Raw genomic sequence first — 19,429 nt, 5'->3', positions numbered from 1 at the left:
TCCACCACGGTGTGGTATGTTGGTGAAAGGGTGTTGTGTGGGAATTCTACATGTGCATGATTGTTTTTTAAGTTCACAACCTCTGTAATAAAAACTTATTTTTTAAAAATAGCGTGGGTTGGGGGAAAAATACACCAAAGTAAGATAGGGACTATAGTTAGTAGTAATATTTTGACTATGCTCTTGTATAGCTCGTAACAAATGTTTCACAACCATGCAAGGTGTTGGTGGAGGTTTGATGTATGAGACCCCTGTATGATGTTATGCAGGTTTATTTTGTCAGTCAACAATCTTTACTATATACCTATTGCTTATGCATGTTCTTATATGAAGGATATACTTCAATAAAAAATTTTTTAAAAAGTGAAGTGACTACAACCTTAAATAGGTCCGAGTGGGCTTCATTCAGGCATCTTTTGAGCAAAAGCTTGAAGGAGGTAAGGGGGCAAGCTGGGCGGATATCTAGGGGAAGGTGCAGAGAGGCCCTGAGTGGAAAGTGCCTGGTGAGTTCAGGGAAAAGCAAGGAGGCTGGAGAAGGGTGAGTGAGGGGGGCCAGAAGAAGGTGGGGCAGCAGAGAGGAAATTGGGGGGGGGGGGGGACGACACACAAGCCTTTTCATTTTCCCTGGCCTCAGTTCCCTCATCTGTAAAGTGAGTATAATAATACTACCTACCTCAAAGGGCTGTTGTGAAGATGAAATAAATTAATACGTACAAAGGGCTTAGGAGAGTGACTGGCCAATGGTAAGCGCTATTAAGAGTCCTATTACTAGAGCGAGCGTCTCAGAGCCCGGCTCCTCTCTGGAAGGGGGCTCGTGGGTGCATATTCAGCCTCGGCCACCCGGGGGCAGCAGCAAGTTCGGGACAGCTCTAGTTCCGCGCGCGGGGTCAGGCCGGGTGAAGCCTTTCCCAGGTGCCTCCCTCCTCGCGGGCCGCCCCAGCCGCCGCCTCCCAGCAGCTCGGGTCCGCGCCGCGGCCACGTGCGCGCCCACGCCTGGCGCACGCCCAGCACGCCTCGCCGAGTCCCTCCTTGTCGGCGTTGGCTGTCTTCCCCACCGGCAGCACCCTTAATTCGCCATTCGGCCGCGCCTCCCCCCAGAGTTGAGTGGCCTCCTGGCTCCACCCGCGAGCGGTTGCCAGGATGTAGGAGAGGCAGGGGTGGGTGGTCTATGCAGACCTTTCTCCAATTCTCCAGGCGGTCTCACCACCTATGAAGTTTCAAGACAGCCTTTGGGTTCCAAAGGTGTCGCCTGCTTCACTTAACGTTTTATTTTTTTAAATTTAATGGTTATTAAATACTTAATGGTGGTAAAGGAAAACTCAAACAAATACAAACTCAAATACATACAATGAAAAATCTCTCTCCCCTCACCGCAGGCCTGGACAGTGATTGTTCTCTCACTGCTTTCTGCTTTTGTTTTTACTGCCCTTCACCACCACCCACTCCCCACCCAATCACAATAGCCAGAGAGGTCTGTCTAAGGGGCCGATCTGACAAGTGCAAAACCTTCAGTGGGTTTCAATCAACAGATGGTTAAACAACGTGTGGTCTATCCATACAATGGAATATCATTCAGCCACAAAAAGAGAAGAAGTGCTGCTACGTGCTACAAACACGAGCGAACCTTGAAAACATTATACAGACACCAAAGGACAAGTATTGTATGGTCTCACAGGAAGTATCTAGAATAAGCAAAGTCAAAGAGACAGAAAGTAGATTAGAAGTTACCAGGGCTGAGGCAATGGGGAGTTATTACATAATAGGCATGAAATTTCTGTTCCAGGTGGTGAAAAGGTTTTGGTAATGGATGGTGGTAAAAGCACAACTCTGTAAATGTAATTAATACCACTGAGTTGTACACTTAAATGGTTAAAATGGCAAATTTTTATGTTGCATGTATGTGACCACAATTTAACAGTAACACCAACAAAACTCCAGTGGCTCCTCACTAAGGACAAAGGCAAACTCCTTACTGGGGCTGCCAGAGCCCTTCGGGACCTGCCTCCAGGGGTCACCTCATCCAGCCCCTCTCCTTCCCGGACTCTATGCCCAGATTGTCCAGGCTTCCCTGACTTGGCCAGGTCCTATTCGTGCTGCCCCTGTACCCATGTCCCAGCCCCGCTTTGATGCTCCCACTGCCTCCTGTAGATCACATGGAAACTCACCTGTCCACAACTCTGTCTTCCTCTGCAGGACAGGAAAGGGTCTCTTTACCCAATCAATGTTTTCCTTGCCAGCAGGACTAACAGTAACACCTAACACAGGGTGCTAGTGTCACCCTGGCGCTGTCCTAGGTACTTTACGTATAGGAATTACTGTACTCCACACGATAACCTCGAGGTTTTACTCACACGGAAATTAAAGCACTGAACAGTTGAGTAACTTGCCTCAAGTATTAAATGCACGAACTGGGACAGTCTCGCTTCCCATGAACGAACCAAGGCCTGAAAGAAGGTTAGGAGCCCAGGGCAGGACCAGAGCTTGCTTGGCTCGAAGGGTCTTCCCGCCCTCTTCCGTTTTGCCCCCAGGAGCCCGTTTTATGAGTCAGGAGACAGGCCCAGAGATAACTCCGGGCGCCTGTGCGGGAAGCGTGGTACTTGTCCGGGGCCCGGAGCCGGGGCGGAGTCGGGATCCGCAGGCGCCCCCAGGTCGCGAGGCCTCCGCGCCAAACTTCAACTCCCAGGAGGCACCGGCGCCCGCGGCCTACGCGACGTCACGGCGACCGAGGACGCAAGCGGCTCGGCTCCCGGGGCCAGTCGACCGTTCGGGCCATTCCGCTCCGACCCCAGCCCCGGCCGCGGCCCCGCGGTGAGTGGAGCAGCGCGCGCAGCCCCCGTCCCGTGAGGCGCCGCCGCGCGCGGCCGCAGCCTCCACCAGGGCGCGGGAGCGCGCGCGGGTGGGGGCGGGGAGAGGGGCTGGCATCTACCATATGGAGGGGGGGATCCGGGCCAAACCAAGTGACCCCACGGAGGGGGAACCCGGACGGGGACTCCCGGGCTGCCGCGTCGACCCGCCGGCTGTGCTGGGCGCCGCACGTACGCAGGCCAGGCCCCCGGCGGCCCGGGTCTGAAGACGCTGGGTAGGGGTCAGCCCTGCCCCCGAACGAGGGTGCCCCGTACCCGAGGGAGATGGGTCGCGGCTTTCGGGGCTGGACGGGTGTGAGGGGCCCCTGCTCCCCCCAGACCTCCAGACAGAGCCCCTGGTTGCAGACTAGTGTTTCCGGAAAACAAGGTCGTTCGGGCTCGGCCTGGATGTGTCTGGGGAGGTGGCTGAAGGGGTGGGCAGGGGATGCCTGGGCTTGGGGATACCGGTGCCCACGTGGAGAACTAGCTCGGATCATCTGGACTCAGATCCTGACAAACCTCTTTCCTGCCCCGGCAGATGGGAGCTGCTTCCCGGGGCCTGAGCTTGTCAGCATCCTTCCCTGGCCCCTGCCCCTGAAGCCAGCCCACCCCCTTTTGCCCTGTTTTCGGGTCACCTCTCTCAGTCCGGCCCTAGCTGAGTCCGACAAAGGAGCGGGGCAATGATGCTGGCGTCGGTGCTGGGGAGCGGCCCCCGGGGTGGCCCATCGCTCCGGCCCCTCCTAGGGCCGGCACTCTTGCTGCGGGCCGGCTCCACGTCAGCCACCGACACACACCACGTGGAGATGGCACGGGAGCGCTCCAAGACAGTCACCTCCTTTTACAACCAGTCTGCCATCGACGTGGCAGCAGAGAAGGTGTGCAGCTGTTGGGGTGGGGGCGGAGTGGCCCGGGAGGTGGGGGTGGGGTGTTAGAGGTCCAGTACTCAAGGCCCACCTGCCCCTCCAGCCCTCTGTCCGCCTCACTCCAACCATGATGCTGTACGCCGGCCGTTCTCAGGATGGCAGCCACCTTCTGGTAAGATTCCTGCCATCTATTTTTCCTTTGGCCCCTGGAGCTCTGGCCTCATACCTCAGGCACCAGCCTTGCCTTCTCTTCTCTTTTTCTCCTAGAAAAGTGCCAGGTACTTGCAGCAAGAGCTACCAGTGAGGATTGCTCACCGCATCAAGGGCTTCCGGAGCCTGCCCTTCATCATTGGCTGCAACCCCACCATTCTGCATGTGGTAAGGTGGTCTTGAGGGCGTGGGTTTCCCCAGTGGGGAGGGTCTTGGATCAATGTGCTCCAGCCCCATGGGGCAGCTGGGGACACTAGGGCCCAGAGGCAGAGACTTGTCTGCCAAAATGTTTCAGGGCCATAGAGCAGCTCCAAGCCTTCAGGGGCCAAGGCTGTTTTCACGAAGGCTTGAAAGGCCATGAGAGAGGTCTGAACCAAGTCAGTTGGTGGTGGTGGTGATGGTGGGGTTTGCCAGGGGTATGGAAGGGGCCCACGCAGCCCTGTGATTCCCCACCTCTCTTCCTTGCAGCACGAGCTGTACATTCGTGCCTTCCAGAAGCTGACAGAATTCCCTCCGGTGAGGGCTGGGCCAGGGCAGGGTGAGGGGCTGAGAGGTGAGGCCCAGAGCAGCCATGCTGATGGCTTTGTGGCCTACAGATCAAAGACCAGGCAGATGAGGCCCAGTACTGCCAGCTGGTGCGACAACTGCTCGACGACCACAAGGACGTGGTGACGCTCCTAGCTGAAGGCCTGCGGGAGAGCAGGAAGCATATAGAGGTCAGGGCAGCGCAGTGGGGGCCAGGACTGGTGGGGGCTTGGAGGGGGTGTGGGGGTTCTAAGGTCCAACTCTTCCCCAGGATGAGAAGCTCGTCCGCTACTTCTTAGACAAGACGCTGACTTCACGGCTCGGGATCCGCATGTTGGCGACACACCACCTGGCGCTACACGAGGACAAGGTGGGGGGCTGGAACATGCAGTCTGATTGGGAGTGGCAAGGGGGCCCCCGGGGCTAGAGATCTGGGTCAAAGGCCAAGGGGAGAGGCTTGGGGCTGCTTCGGTACAAGCACTTGGTGGGTGAGGTGGGGGTGGAGGTGTTGCCTGCTCCTGACCCTCTTTCTCCTGCCAGCCTGACTTTGTTGGCATCATCTGCACTCGCCTCTCACCAAAGAAGATCATTGAAAAGTGGGTGGACTTTGCCAGGTGAGGCTAGAATAGCCACGGGTGTGGATGTCTTGGGGACAGGGAAGAAGTGGGTCTGAGCATTCACCTGGGGTTTCCCAATGCCAGCAGTACTGATATTTGGGGTCAAATAAGTCTTTGTTATGTGCAGGGGGGTGTTGTGTGCACGTTAGGACATCTTGCACCATCCCCGGCTTCTACCCAGTTGATGCCAGTAGCACTCCCATTTATGACAACCGAAAATGTCTCTGGACATTGCCACATGTCTTTTGGGGACCAGAATTTTGCACCCTGTTGAGAACCACTGGTCTGGGGACACCCGTCTGACCCTTGCTTCTATCCACAGACGCCTGTGTGAGCACAAGTACGGCAATGCCCCCCGCGTGCGCATCAACGGGCATGTGGCTGCCCGCTTCCCCTTCATCCCGATGCCGCTGGACTACATACTGCCCGAGTTGCTCAAGAATGCCATGAGGTGGCCGGCTGGATGTGCTGGGGGCAGGGGAGGAGACAGGAACTGGGGTGGGGCTGGGGTGCTATCACCTACTGGCTTTGTCCCCTCTGCATAGAGCCACGATGGAGAGTCACTTAGACACTCCCTACAATGTCCCAGATGTGGTCATCACCATTGCCAACAACGATATCGATCTCGTCATCAGGTTTGTCCTGCGTGGGAGCTGGGCTGGGGTGGACGGTGGGTTCCAGGCACCATTTCTGGCTTGCTATATGTCCTCAAGCCAGTACCCGCCCCACTCTGGGACCTGGTCCCTGGTCAGACACGACACTCTCTGGTCTTGAGATTCCCATGAACTGGATATGAATGGATCTGGGGCCAGCTGCAGGCTCCAGGACCCTGCCCCTGGCAGCAACTCAGGGGCGTGGAGTTGGGAAACTGGAGTAATCAGCTCATGATGATGGGCTGGAGAATAAATGTCCAGTCCTGTGAGAAGGGCTGGGCAGCAGTGACCCTGGCAGAGAAAAGGTAAAGAAAGGCAGCTTCTGCAGAAACATGGCCAGAGGGTCTGGGTGGATCACATTCCACCACGGGGTGGAAGGGACCCGAAGGGAGATTTAACACTGTCTGTGTGGGAGGTGGGCCAAGCTCGGGCATCTGCATTCTTCCAGGATCTCAGACCGGGGTGGGGGAATTGCTCACAAAGACCTGGATCGAGTCATGGACTACCACTTCACGACGGCCGAGGCCAGCACCCAGGACCCCCGGATCAGCCCTCTCTTTGGCCACCTGGACATGCACAGCGCCCACCAGTCAGGACCTATGCATGGGTGAGGTCCCCCTGACCAGGATGGAGGGAAGGGTTCCCAGGGACTTGAGTGTCTGAAGCCCCCTCTCCTGTCCCTATGCCCACCCCCAGCTTTGGCTTCGGGCTGCCCACATCACGGGCCTACGCGGAGTACCTCGGGGGCTCCCTGCGGCTGCAGTCCCTGCAGGGCATTGGCACGGACGTCTACCTGCGGCTCCGCCACATCGATGGCCGGGAGGAGAGCTTCCGCATTTGACCCCAGAGCCCTTGGCCCACTCGCCTGCCCAGCCTGGGCCATTCTCCCTGCAGGGACCTTCCAGGCCAGGCAGGGAACCCCTGCTCCACACGCTGCTGCATCTTGGGTCCTAGGTCCCCAGACAGATGGACTTACATGGAGCTGGGCACCCAACCCCCTTCGGCAGGGTCCATTGCTTCCCTGCCTCCAGGCCTTGGAGTGGGGATGTGGGAACTCCTGAGGCCTCCAGCATCAGCTCCATCATTCTCACTCCTGGGGGGCCTCCCACTCTGACCTGCTGTTTATTAAAGTTCACATTTTGAATGCCCTTTTGGGCCCCGTGTGTGGGGAGGGCAAGTGAGCTTTTGCTTCTGCCCCTGCCCAGGTTCCCTGGGCCTTGGGTTTAACTGGTTCACATCCCAGTCTTTCATATCCTGCAACAGCGCGGCAGACCAGAACTGGAAGTGGAACCAAGTTCTCCTGGGTTTGGTGGGAGCGGGATTGACTGGCAGTTTGTGCCAAGACTTTTCTTTCATTTAACAAGCATTTCTGGGTCCCAGACAGTATTGAAGGCCCTGGTCGGCCCAGCTCCAGGCCTCAGTTCTAACTTTTTTCTTCCTGCTAAGTCATGGGTCCTAGAGGTGAAGGTCACTACGTTAGGCAACTTCCTGAGCCACCTGACTCTTGAGCCTCAGTAAGGTTAACAATACTGCCTGCCAGCCTTGTCTCCTGCTGCCAAGGAAAGGAACATGCAAGGTTGTGTCCTTGCAGGCCTTAGCAGGAACTGGGTGCCCCACCAGAGGAAGAGAGGCCCTGACTTGGGCAGGACAGGGCTCCAGGTAGCAGGTGGGCTCAAGGTTAGACTTGAAGCAGAGCTTCCTGTGAGAAGCCAAACTCCAGATCAGATGGGAGTGCTTGCCCATCCTGCCAGGGGAGAAGAGGGAAGGCCTGAGGGCCTGTCTGTGGGTCTCGGGAAAGAGTCTTATCCCTATCCCCTGCCTTGCCACCCCTGAGCCCTAGTGGCTAACTGAGCCTGGCTCTAGGCCTGCCCCTTCTCCTGCCCTTCATGGTGATGGAGACAGGACGTTGTATCTGGAAGGCAAATGGCAAGTGTTGGGAAATCAGTGGCTTTCTGGGCTGAAAATCCTGTTGGCTGCAGTGCCAGGGGTGAGGCTGGAGAGGTTGGTCAGTGGGTGCAAAGCCTTGAATGCACAGCCACGAAGCTTGGGCAGTGGGTATCCATGACAGTTTTAAACGATGGGAATGTTAGTGAGAAGGTGCTCCTAAGAGAGACCCAGAGGGGAGAAAGGGAGGAAGTCAAGCAAAGATGTGCTCTCAAGCCAAAGTCCAGAGCCAGTTAAAATAAGCATCAGAATTGGAGGCCAGGGAGCTAAACTTGGTCATTAACTACTTGACTATCAGTGGCCAAATGCTGTGTTGGGAAGTGGGGGTGGGGAGGTACTTAAACTTCCCTGATTCTAGGCAAAACAGTTATTGGCCCCAGGGCAGTTCACCAAAGAACCCCAGGTGGTGGCCTGTGAAAGCACAACAAGCAGAAACAGCCTACCGGAAAAACAAGGGATCTCAATCTTTACCTAGTTTAAGGAAGAAGAGTGTGGGGGCTGGTGGTATGACCCTGAACAGGGATTTAAAAGGTCTAGGCTAATCCTTAACTAGAAAGGACAGCACTGATAACTGAATATGTCAAGGGAAGTAAAAAATGAGGCTCTGGGATCCTGCATTGGTGGGATATCACTACAAGGATCTAAGGGAAGGCGTAAGAATTTCGATTTTTCTTCTTGCCTGATTTTTGGTTTGTTGTTGTTTCTTGTGCTGACACCTCCATTTCCAAAATCCCCAAGTTATCAGCACTTCCCACTGCCACTCTTCACAGCTCTCAGTTATCTATTGATACCTCTGACTCCCATCCTCAGGCCGTGAGCATCCCATCCCTCTCTGAATTAAGCCTAGTAAAAAAATTATAAATCAAAGAAGGTTCCCAGAGTGGCCAAAAGTTTATTGAACACCTATCCTGACAAGCTGGGCAATATATTTATATGTGTATCTGGCTTAACCTTTACCGAGGTTCAAAGAGAAGGGACACTTGTACACTGCCCAGGGAATTAGGGGCAGCGTACCGTTAGAGCCAAGGATTCCTGAGACACTGCCTTTACTAATCTCTAGTTTGGAGGGACCTGGGCCTTTCTTCTTTAAGAGTGATTTGTTGGCTATGATTGGACACACCCATCGTACTTCCTCCACCCCGTGTTTCACAACCTGGGAAAGGGTGGCAGTTTCTACACTCTTCAACAAAGGGGTGACGTCTGTTAGGTTGGGGGGGCTGGGCAGCGGGGGAAAAGGGTTAATTCCAGGCTCAGAGAAGGCCTGAAGCAAAAGGGAAATCTACTGCGACATTTACCCATAACCCTGATTGCCAGGCAACAATGGAAGCCACCCAAATTCTGCCCGTTCACTTGGGGCAGCGCCGCTGGTAACTGGCACATCTTGGCTTCCTCTGGCACCAGGGCCTTTGGAAAGACAGAGCTGAGTCACCACATCAGGGAAGTCTTTCTCCTCTCTTCGACTCCAGGGCGCCGCCATGTTATTGGAAATTAAGAAAGGCCAAGGCTCGCCGCGCGGTAAACGTCAAGCTAGTCCCGCTGCCGCACAAATACATGAGCTCCTGCCACGTCACAGGACCCGCCCACACCAGTGAGACGGCCGTGTAAGCCAATGAGCTCCTGCCACATCACAAGCCCCCCCCCCCCCGCCCCGCCGGGCCTGAGGCTGCCTCCACCACGCAGAGCTGACCCGGAGCTAAAAGCGTGGCGCGGCGCCGGCTTCTGGCGTCACTTCCACTACAGCCATGGCGGCGCAGGGGGCTGCGGCGGCGGTTGCGGCGGCGACTTCAGGGATCGCGGGGGAGGGCGGACCCGGCCCCGGGGAGAATGCGGCAGTCGAGGGGACTGCTCCGTCCCCGGGTCGCGTCTCTCCGCCGACCCCGGCGCGCGGCGAACCGGAAGTCACCGTGGAAATCGGAGAAACGTACCTGTGTCGGCGACCGGATAGCACCTGGCGTGAGGGCGGGGCCCAAGACTAGGGGGCGGGGTTTTGGGATAGAGGGGCGGGGCCTGAGAACGGGTACTCGGAGGGACCGAGCACTGGCTGTGAATTGTTGGGGGCGGGCATGAGGAATGAGAGCTTGAAGTTGGGGACTTGAAGTAACCTGGCTGGTAATGGGAGGCTTTCACCATCGGGGTTATCCTCGACTCCTTTCAGGGCATCGCCTTCAAGCACCACCAGTCAGGCACTCACTAGAGTCTTCACTATCTATCTACAGCTCCCAGGTCACACCCTTATCCAGTCTTAGGCTTCATTCCCTATCGTGTTCACCCTGCTTCCTCACCGTCTCAGTTGTCTTTGCGTCTTCCCCTTCCATCCGTTCCCTATAGCCACCAAAAGAGAGGACCACAAAAACGAGCTTCCCATTCTCTTCCTTTCACTCATCTCCAAAATGAACCTCAAACTCCTTAGAATGGCGTTTGTCTCTGTGGCCTGCTTTCTGGTTATTAGCCGCCCCTGAAAACATATGATCAGATCAGGCTGTGCCATCAAGACCACCTGTGGCCTCTGGCTGGAATGTCCTCACTTCTCTTGTTCACCGGGCTAGCTCCCACTCATCCTACTCATTCCGTCCGCTGGGATGCCATTCTTGACCTGCTTCGGGCAACGTGACTTGTTCCCTTCTGTACGTTCCCACGGCATTCTCATACCTCAGCTGTGGTATTTATAATATTATGTCGTAATTGTCTGTCAGTGCCTTCCCCTCCAAACTCAGAACGTCTGGAGGGCAGGACCTGTTGTGATTCATTGCTGTGTTCTCTGTACCCAGCAACATGGGATAGGGTCAGACACAGTGTGGTTGCCTTCCTTGTTTATTAGTCTGCTAGATGTCAGGTGCTGTGCTAAAAACTTTCAGGTGTTAAATCACCTTCCAAGGTGGGCACTATAATCCCTGTTTCACAGATGAAGAAACTGAAGCACAAAAGCTGAAATAATTTGTGCAGTTATGTATAGCTGGGAAGTGGGGGAGCTGGAATATAAAACTCAGGCTGTCTGAAACCAGAGCTAGCTTTCTAGATACCCCAAATGAATGAATGACAGTATCAATCGTTAAGCATTGAATTTGGAGTGATACTTAAACTCACCTAAGTATTTGCTCATCCCACTTTTCAAATCTGTGATCCTGGATAAACCTCAGTTTTCTCATCTATAAAAGAGCCTGGCCCACTGCACAGTGTTGTGGGAGTGAATGGTTGGAGTGGCAGATGTGAATGGGTGAGGTTAGGTTACATGTGGCCCTAGATACTGGAAACTGTGCCTCAGTTACAGGTTCTCTGTTGTCCCAGATCTACCTTGGTGATCCTATCCATTTTTCTTCCCAGATTCCGCTGAAGTGATCCAGTCTCGAGTGAATGACCAGGAGGGCCGAGAGGAATTCTATGTACACTACGTAGGCTGTGAGTGACTTGGAATGCCCAGGGCCTGGGTGGGGGTAGGGGTAACAGAGCATCACCCTCATGACCCATCCCCACAGTTAACCGACGACTAGACGAATGGGTAGACAAAAACCGGCTGGCCCTGACCAAGACAGTGAAGGATGCTGTGCAGAAGAACTCAGAGAAGTACCTGAGCGAGCTGGCCGAGCAGCCTGAGCGCAAGATCACTCGCAACCAAAAGCGCAAGCACGATGAGATCAACCATGTGCAGAAGGTCCGGGCCCCCTACCCTTCCTTGGGGCCCCAGGAGGCCCCGCTACTTCTGCCAACTCCTGTGTGTCTCTTGGGCACCAGTGCCAAAACCACAGCACCTCCCATTTCTTGATCAACTATAGTGTGTCAGAAACTTTACTTCCTCTAATGTACTTCTCACAAATGAGAATCTGAGGCTCAGAGAGGGAAGGGCTTGCTTACAGTCCTATGGCAAGGAAGTGGCACAGCTGGGACTAGAACTCAGGCCTCCTGTACACCTAGTTTCCTCTAGCTCCTGTTTGCTGCGCCACCTTAGATTGACTGACTTGAAGTTGAAAGGAAAAAAGGAAGTGAGTAGTGTTGGGCACTTGCTATAGCCAGGTACCATGCTGAGTACTGTATGAGTTTTTGAACTCATCACGTTCTTCCCAGCAGTTTACCACCACAAGGATAATTATCTCTCTTTGTAGGTGAGGAAGCAGACTCAGAGAGGTTAGGTAACATGCCCAAAGTTGCACAGCTAGTAAAATGGTGGGCTGGAATTGGAATAATAATGCCAAACGTTTATTGACCTGTGAGCCAAGTATCATACTAACTTTATTACATCTCTGATCTCACTGAAGCCTCACAGCAACCCTATGAGGTAAGCATTACTCTCATCCCCAGTTTACAGGGGAGGCACATAGGTTTAGCAACTTGTTTAGGATTACCCAGCCAGGAATTAGATTTACACCCAGGCAGTCTAGTCTCAGAGCCTGAGTCCTTGACCACAGCTACACATTTTAGAAACTCAGACCATTTGTCTCCAAAACCCCACTCTCAGACTCAGTTTCTTGATCTATAAAATGAGGAGTGCAAATCAGACCAAGATTTATTGAGTTCCCTAGGCCTTCAGATGTTCATTTGTTTCAACCAAAGTGATTTCATCCTTCTAAGTGCTCACTGCTTTGCAGCATTGTATTTCAGACAGGGGCACAGACTGTTAGTAGATTGGAAAACCAATTCAGTAGGTTGTAACCACTGGAATTTTAAAAAGGAAAAAAAGTAGAATAATATAGAAAATATCAGTACATTGCACTTCTTTAAGGGTAAGTATTGTTTTGAGAAACTTTTATTTCAGGTACAAGTGCATGCATGTATTTACCCGATATGTCAACTGGTTTACAATGCCAGATACTCTTCTTTCTGTGAGTTGTGATTAAAACAAAATTTGAAATGCCTTGAACTAGAAAGATCTCCCAGGATCTAAGGCAGCATTGTCCAACAGAACTTTCCGTGATAATGGATATGTTCTATCTCTACCAGGTATTGTAGCTACTAGCTATATGTATCTGTTGGGCACTTGAGTTGTGTGTGGTGTGGTTAGGAATTAAGTTTTAACATTAATTTAAATTTAAATAGTCACATGATTAACAGCTACTCTTTTGGACAGCACAAGACTACTTAGGGTCCTATTAGTTTCCTGACCAGTTGACACTGGGGAGTTAAGTCTCAAAGATGTGTTTCTAAGCTGTCGAACAGCAGGGTGGAAGACAATGGACGGGTGTTGATAAAATTAAAGAATGGATATTAAAATAGTAATTTAATGATCAGCAAGGTTCTTCAGAGCCTAATTAATGTTTAACTCTAAATAAATTACAGCATTTAAGAAAAGTAGTGTTTTTGTAGTTCTTTAATACATTTGCAGAAGAGGATTGTGTTTTGTGAGAGTTGGGGAAATGCGTTTTAAAGAGGTGGGTGAGAAGAAAACTCTTTCTTCCCTTGTCTTTGTGGTGGTGAAACTCAGAGTTGGACAGACTAGGGGCCCAAGCTGATTACCAGTCCTGTGAGCTTGGGCAAGTGACTTCACCTCTCTGCACCTGAGTTTCCTCTTCTTTACAGTGGGGATAATGTGCATTCTTAGAGGCTCATTGTGAGGACTGAATGAAATAAGGCCTATAGAGTCCTTGGCACTTGGAGTCAGTGGCAGCTTAGCTAGGCCTCAAGGGCACCCCTTCTCTCCTTGCCAGTTTACCTCTCTGTAAAATAGAAATAAGAATCCTTTATCTCAGGGTTCCCGAGAGGGTTCAATGAGGCCATGTAGGCAAAGTGCTTAGCAGAAGGGGATTCCGGGAAAAATGCTGGCTCTTTTCTCCCTTTTCTCATCTGTGGGGCAAGGCTGCAGTTTACTCTGGTGTAGGTTAGAGGCCTTTTTGGGTCCCCCCCTCGATTGGCAGGCAGTTTTTGGTTCCTTCTACATAGTCTGGCCACGGGATGGGATGTTGTGAATGTGACTTGCCTTTTAGGTCCTGCTTTCTAGGACTTGGGGAGACAGGGTGAGGGTAGTGGGAAGACATGATTGATTGCTGCACTGCTGACTTGGGAAGGAGGGGGTGCATTCTGGATAGAAAGAATCCAGTCAGGCTTCCTGAGGGGACGGGCGGGGAGGACAGGGAAGAGCACAGAAAAAACAATTGCACATGATAGTTCTCAAAACCCTGCCTCAGCACGGACTCGGGGCTCATGCCCTGTGCCGCCTTGAGTAAGCACTTCCTGGCAGCATAAGGGGAGGGGGGCATTCCACGTGGAAGTCACTGCACATCATGCAGAGGCGCAAAAGCTGGAAAAAGGAAGCGTGTTGATAGCGGTTGTATCTGAGCAGCTAAGGCTGGAGGCAGCAAGTTCAAGGAGGCCTATGCAATGGTCCAGACCTAGAATGGTGGCCATGGCTGTGGGGAGTGAGTCAGAGGGACCAGCTCCAGAGATGTCGAGGAGGTAGATTGAACAGGACCGCGTCACTAATTGGACACCAGGCCAAGAGAGGGAGGAGCCTGAGCCCAGGCCTAGTTTTTCGTCTCAGACAGTTGGACTGTGAGGCGGGAACCCAGGAGGGGGAACAAGATTGGGAGAAGAAAATGATGAATTCCTTCCTGGATGCCTCGAGTCTGATGTGCCCATGGGAGGGACCTCTGAGGCAGTCCCATGTGCAGGCAGCTGCTCGAGTCTGGTACTCAGGAAAGAGGTCCGTCCAGGCCAGGGCCCACATTTGGGAGTCAGCAGCAGTTCCTGCCATGGGCACGGAAGAGACCCATGATTTTATCCAAGACTCAAAACAGCATTGGCAGAGCTGGACTGGTCCCATTGTACAGCCGAAACTCTTATCAACCCAAGAACCAGAACCAGGTCTCCTGCTCCTAGCGCCGTGCATCCGGTGAAAGGTCCAAACATGGACATCTGGGACATTGGGGATGTGTGGGTGGGCGGCTGGGCGGGCAGTCGGGAGAGGAGCTTGGACCGGCTCTCTTCAGAAGCAGGTGAAACAAGTTAGCTGTTAATATGGTTATTACTGTCATGCAGGGGATGAGATCTGGAACCCACGTGGGTTCTGGGACAAGGGAGGGACAGCCTGACCACCACTTCTGTTCACCTCTGTCTATTCCTCTTTCTTTGCCCAGACCTATGCAGAGATGGACCCCACAACGGCAGCCTTGGAGAAGGAACATGAGGCTGTAAGCAGGGGCAGGGGTCTGGGCTGCGGGCACCCCCTCACCCCTTCCTTCTGGCCCCTACTGAGCCAGCCACTGCTCCCCATTCCTACCCTGCCCTCAGATCACGAAAGTGAAATATGTGGACAAGATCCACATTGGGAACTACGAAATCGATGCCTGGTACTTCTCACCATTCCCAGAAGACTATGGGAAGCAGCCCAAGCTCTGGCTCTGCGAATACTGCCTCAAGTACATGAAATACGAGAAGAGCTACCGCTTCCACTTGGTGAGGCTGGGCAGGGCTGGGCAAGGCTGGGCTAGGCAGGGCTGGGCTGGGCAGGGCTGGGCTAGGCTGGGCCTGGTGAGAGAGGCAGGCTTGGAGGCTGAGGGCAGCCGAGTCAACACCACCAGGAAACAGGGACAGGCCCAGAGGAGTTGAGTAGAAGGCAAAGCGGTCCCTGGGTCAAGAGACCTGGCTCTGCTGCTTGTGTCATCGGCCAACTCATGGCCCTCTCAGAACTGGGAATGAAGACCGTCCCCCTGCCCTCCCTCTTCCTTGAGTCCCTCGCCCTTCAGTGCGTGCTAACCAAGGCCAGCCCAGGACCAGTCTCGGTGTAAAGAGGAAGCAGATGGCACCCCTGAGCAGTGGGACCTTAGGGTGTGGACAGGTGGGAAGGACCGGGACCAGGAGCTTCCAGGCCAAGGGACTTACCACACTGCTAGGGCAGTGGGGTGCTTCTCAGAGTGTGCAATCTGAGGCAAATGTATGCCGTTTGAGGAAAACCAGTGTCAGAGATGAGAGCCCTTTAGAGCCAGGCTGATCTGGTCTGGACACCCATCTGGCTGTGTGAGGCAGGAGTGAGTTAACTTAGCTCTCTGTCTCGGTTTCTTCGTTTGTAAAATGGGGCCATCTCTTCAGATGGTGGGATTGCTCGATGCAGGTGAGGTACTGAGCCCAGGGTCTTTAAGTGGGGACACCGTGACTCAGACATAGCGCTTGGTGGAGGGTAAGCCACCAAGTAGAGAGCCTGGGGGTCTCGAATGTACACCCTTCCACCTCCAGGGCCAGTGTCAGTGGCGGCAGCCCCCGGGGAAGGAGATCTATCGGAAAAGCAACATTTCTGTGTATGAGGTAGATGGCAAAGACCACAAGGTGAGCCTGGTGGCCGGGGGCTGGGGGGAAGCACCTCCTGGATGACCCTCACCCCAGGGGAGCAGCCAGCTTTGGGGTGAGCACTTGGCCTGTGGCGGCTGTGTAAGACACCCATGGGCCCGAGGTGCCACCCGCAGGGTCTGGTTTCTACTCCACACCTGCCCACTTTTCTTCCGAAGGGGGTAGTTCAGGCTTGGGCAGTTCTTGAGCCCAGAGTGGCGATCCTCTTGCCTCAGGCTACTCTTAGAAATCCTTTCTCTTTCTGCCTGAAGGAATTGAGGTTTGTTTTTCCGGGTGAAATTTCCTGCCTGAGCACTCTGTGGTTAAGATGTGCTGAATTCCTTGTTGCGGGAAGACTGTAACAGGGCTGGGTGGCGCCTGTAGCCGCTGCTTTTCTATTTTGAGAACTTGACATTTGCCTGGTCAGTCTGGGAATGGTCTCCTTAGGTGTCCTGGTTTCCCGAGAAGGGGCAATGGAGTGGAAGATGAAGAGGGCAAGCTTTGGAGTGGCCGCCTGCTTTCAGACCACCCTGGCGCTCCCTAGCTGACCTTGGACAAGTTACTTAATGTTTTTGTTCCTGTTTCCTCATCTATAAAACAGGAGTTATGGTCAGGTTTACCTCATAGGCTTGTTAGTGGAATAAATGAGACAGCAAATGCCAATCACTTAGCACAGTGCCCATTATCTAGTGGGTGCTTAGTAAACCCAGGCTTTGGTTACCACCGGTGGCCTGCTGGGGCTCCGTCAGCCATCGTGAGCCCAGCTTTGCCCACTGCTCTTGTCTTCCTGAGCATGAAAGGTAGGGTGGCGGAAAGGGCTCAGCTGGAGACAGGGTCCTGTGCCCAGCTCTGCTCTGTGCCAGCTCCCAGGCCTCGGGCAAGCATTTCCTTTCCCAGAGCCTCAGCTTCTTCGTATGTAAAATTGGAGGAGCAGGGAAACGGACTTGGCCCAGTGGTTAGGGCGTCCGTCTACCACATGGGAGGTCCGCGGTTCAAACCCCGGGCCTCCTTGACCCGTGTGGAGCTGGCCCATGCACAGGGCTGATGCGCGCAAGGAGTGCCGTGCCACCCAGGGGTGTCCCCCGCGTAGGGGAGCCCCACGCCCAAGGAGTGCACCCGTAAGGAGAGCCGCCCAGCACGAAAGAAAGTGCAGCCTGCCCAGGAATGGCGCCGCCCATACTTCCCTTGCCGCTGACGACAACAGAAGCGGACAAAGAAACAAGACTCAGCAAAGAGACAGAGAGAACAGACAACCGGGGGAGGAGGGGGAATTAAATTAAAAAAAAAAAAATTGGAGGAGCAATGCCAGGCTCGCGTATTTGGATCACGTGAGGGAATGGATGTGAAAGTGGTGTAAACCACAGAGCTAGGGTCGCTCCTGACACAGTCTCTTGGACCTGCTTAAGCAGGCTGGTGAGGCCCAGTAGAGGATTGCAGCCAGGAAGTCAAGCAAAGATCAGGCCTTGGAGTCAGGCTCAACATTCCGTTCAAACATTTACCAAGCACCCAGCTTGTGTGCTAAGTGCTGGGAACCCTGCCTTTATGGAACCCACTGGAACTCCTGCCCTGGCACTCACTAGGCCTGGCACCTTAGGCCAGCCTCTTACCTTCTCTGAGCCTGTCTCCTGGTTTGAAAGCCAGAGATAACAAAGTGAAGATTGAACTGGATTCTGATCCTAAAGCAGCCCCTAGTTAGCACCGCATGCTAGCAGGAATAGGTCATCTCTGCCACCGCCTCCCTGGGTGCTGAAGGCTCTCTGGCCTTTGGTTTTCCTGTTCATCAAAAACCAACTGTCTTTCAGAGTCCTATCAATTCTGAGAATGCCTGCTCCAGTGAGGAGCCAAGTCCTCACCAGCCTGGCAGTGGCTGCGCCTTGGAGCCTGGCGCAGGCAGAACCGAGGGGCGGCTTCTGCCCACGCCCCTTGAGGGCTAATCTGGGGAGTCCTGCCTGCTCCCTGAGCAGGCTCCCATCTTCCCCCTCCCCCCTCCCCACCTCAGATTTACTGTCAGAACCTTTGTCTGCTGGCCAAACTTTTCCTGGACCACAAGACATTGTACTTCGACGTGGAGCCCTTCGTCTTTTACATCCTGACCGAGGTGGACAGGCAGGGGGCCCACATCGTCGGCTACTTCTCCAAGGTGCTGCTGGACTGGGAAGTGTAGGTTGGGGAAGGGTGGGGGTGGGGGCTGAGCCTCCCCAAAGGCCCTGACCACCCATCCCCTCCAGGAGAAGGAATCCCCGGATGGGAACAACGTGGCCTGCATCCTGACCCTGCCCCCCTACCAGCGGCGTGGCTATGGAAAGTTCCTCATCGCTTTCAGTGAGTGGCCCCTGGCCCGTGCAGGAAAAGGGTAGCCATGGGAGGGCAGGTGCTAGGGCCGGGTCCTCAGGACCCTCCTTTCCACCCCTGCCAGGTTATGAGCTCTCCAAACTGGAGAGCACGGTGGGCTCCCCGGAGAAGCCGCTGTCTGACCTAGGCAAGCTCAGCTACCGCAGCTACTGGTCATGGGTTCTGCTGGAGATCCTGCGAGACTTCCGGGGCACACTCTCCATCAAGGACCTTAGGTGAGGGCCCTGGTCTCCAGCCAAGCCCAAGGTGTGCCGTCCGTCAAGGACCTCGTGAGGGAGGCCTCCCGGAACCCTGGGAGGGAAGGGCTCGCCTCGGGTGGGCTGCACTCCTGTCCCCTTGTCCCCTTGCCCCCTTCCGCAGTCCCAGCCAGGCCTCATCAGGGCCCTGTCCCCAGCACCTGCTCCAAACTCCTCCTGCAGCCAGATGACCAGCATCACCCAGAACGACATCATCAGCACCCTGCAGTCTCTCAACATGGTCAAGTACTGGAAGGGTCAGCATGTCATCTGTGTCACACCCAAGCTGGTGGAGGAGCACCTCAAAAGCGCCCAGTATAAGAAACCACCCATCACAGGTGGGTAGGGGGCTGCCTGCGGGAGGCACATGCGTGCTGGGGGGGAGGTAGGGGCTGCTGGGAGCCAAGGCCTCCCTCTTGCTGTCCTGTGTTGCCAAACCAGTCGGACTAGCTCTCGGGATGGAGCCTGGGGCAGGCTACTCATTCCTGGGCTTCCCTGCCCCCTCCCCAGGACTCAGTCTGCCCTTTTGTTCTCACCTGAGAAGGTGAAACCTGGCCTGGGCCCAGAGCAGCCAGGTGTAAGCAGGGCTGGCCCAAGGCCCGTCCTCCTCAGGCTGCTTCTCCCCACAGTGGACTCTGTCTGCCTGAAGTGGGCACCCCCCAAGCACAAGCAAGTCAAACTCTCCAAGAAGTGAGGAGTGGCCAGCACCCTGCTGCCAGACCCTGCCTCCTTGCCTGCAGCCTGTAAATATGTACAGACCTGTTTGTCCCCCTTGTCTTTTCTTTTTTAATAAAGTAACTTCTGCCAGTGGCTCTGGATTTTGGAGGTGGGAGGGAGAGGCCAAGAGCTGATGTTCTTCATCTCACCTCACACACACACAGCCAGTGAGTTGTGCTCAAAACATTTTACTCCTTCTTGTTCTTTTTATCCCGTTCTTAG

At 54.3% G+C, this 19,429-nt stretch overlaps 2 protein-coding genes across 6 annotated transcripts; both read left to right on the top strand.

The window, feature by feature from the left end:
* Positions 1–2,687: 2,687 nt before the first annotated feature.
* On the top strand, positions 2,688–6,855 carry BCKDK (branched chain keto acid dehydrogenase kinase). 3 transcript variants are annotated; one of them, XM_004479416.5, is made up of 12 exons: positions 2,688–2,808; positions 3,382–3,718; positions 3,810–3,878; positions 3,974–4,084; positions 4,385–4,432; positions 4,513–4,632; positions 4,713–4,811; positions 4,982–5,055; positions 5,381–5,509; positions 5,604–5,693; positions 6,160–6,318; positions 6,408–6,855. In XM_004479416.5, exons 2-12 carry the CDS (start codon positions 3,524–3,526, stop codon positions 6,550–6,552), a joined length of 1,239 nt encoding a protein of 412 aa, XP_004479473.1. In that variant the 5' UTR covers positions 2,688–2,808; positions 3,382–3,523; the 3' UTR covers positions 6,553–6,855. The 3 variants fall into 3 exon arrangements, with proteins under 3 accessions (XP_004479473.1, XP_004479474.1, XP_058142013.1); XM_004479417.5 differs by lacking the exon at positions 2,688–2,808 and adding an exon at positions 2,968–3,079; XM_058286030.2 differs by lacking the exon at positions 2,688–2,808 and adding an exon at positions 2,971–3,079 and having other exon boundaries at positions 3,488–3,718.
* A 2,489-nt stretch (positions 6,856–9,344) lies between these two features.
* KAT8 (lysine acetyltransferase 8) lies at positions 9,345–19,300 on the top strand. Of its 3 annotated transcripts, none has more exons than XM_004479414.5 (11): positions 9,353–9,608; positions 10,977–11,051; positions 11,129–11,304; positions 14,717–14,770; positions 14,871–15,035; positions 15,813–15,902; positions 17,902–18,042; positions 18,131–18,224; positions 18,319–18,469; positions 18,649–18,828; positions 19,120–19,300. In XM_004479414.5, the coding sequence occupies exons 1-10, from the start codon at positions 9,398–9,400 to the stop codon at positions 18,809–18,811; spliced, it is 1,320 nt and encodes a 439-aa protein (XP_004479471.1). In that variant the 5' UTR covers positions 9,353–9,397; the 3' UTR covers positions 18,812–18,828; positions 19,120–19,300. The 3 variants fall into 3 exon arrangements, with proteins under 3 accessions (XP_004479472.1, XP_004479471.1, XP_004479470.1); XM_004479413.5 differs by having other exon boundaries at positions 9,363–9,608; positions 18,674–18,828; XM_004479415.5 differs by lacking the exon at positions 19,120–19,300 and having other exon boundaries at positions 9,345–9,608; positions 18,615–18,813.
* Positions 19,301–19,429: the final 129 nt, after the last annotated feature.

This window comes from Dasypus novemcinctus, chromosome 23 (genome assembly GCF_030445035.2).
Source record: "Dasypus novemcinctus isolate mDasNov1 chromosome 23, mDasNov1.1.hap2, whole genome shotgun sequence".
NCBI lineage: Eukaryota > Metazoa > Chordata > Mammalia > Cingulata > Dasypodidae > Dasypus > Dasypus novemcinctus.
Note: the sequence above shows the minus strand (reverse complement) of the source record. Positions and strands in the feature narration are given on the sequence as shown.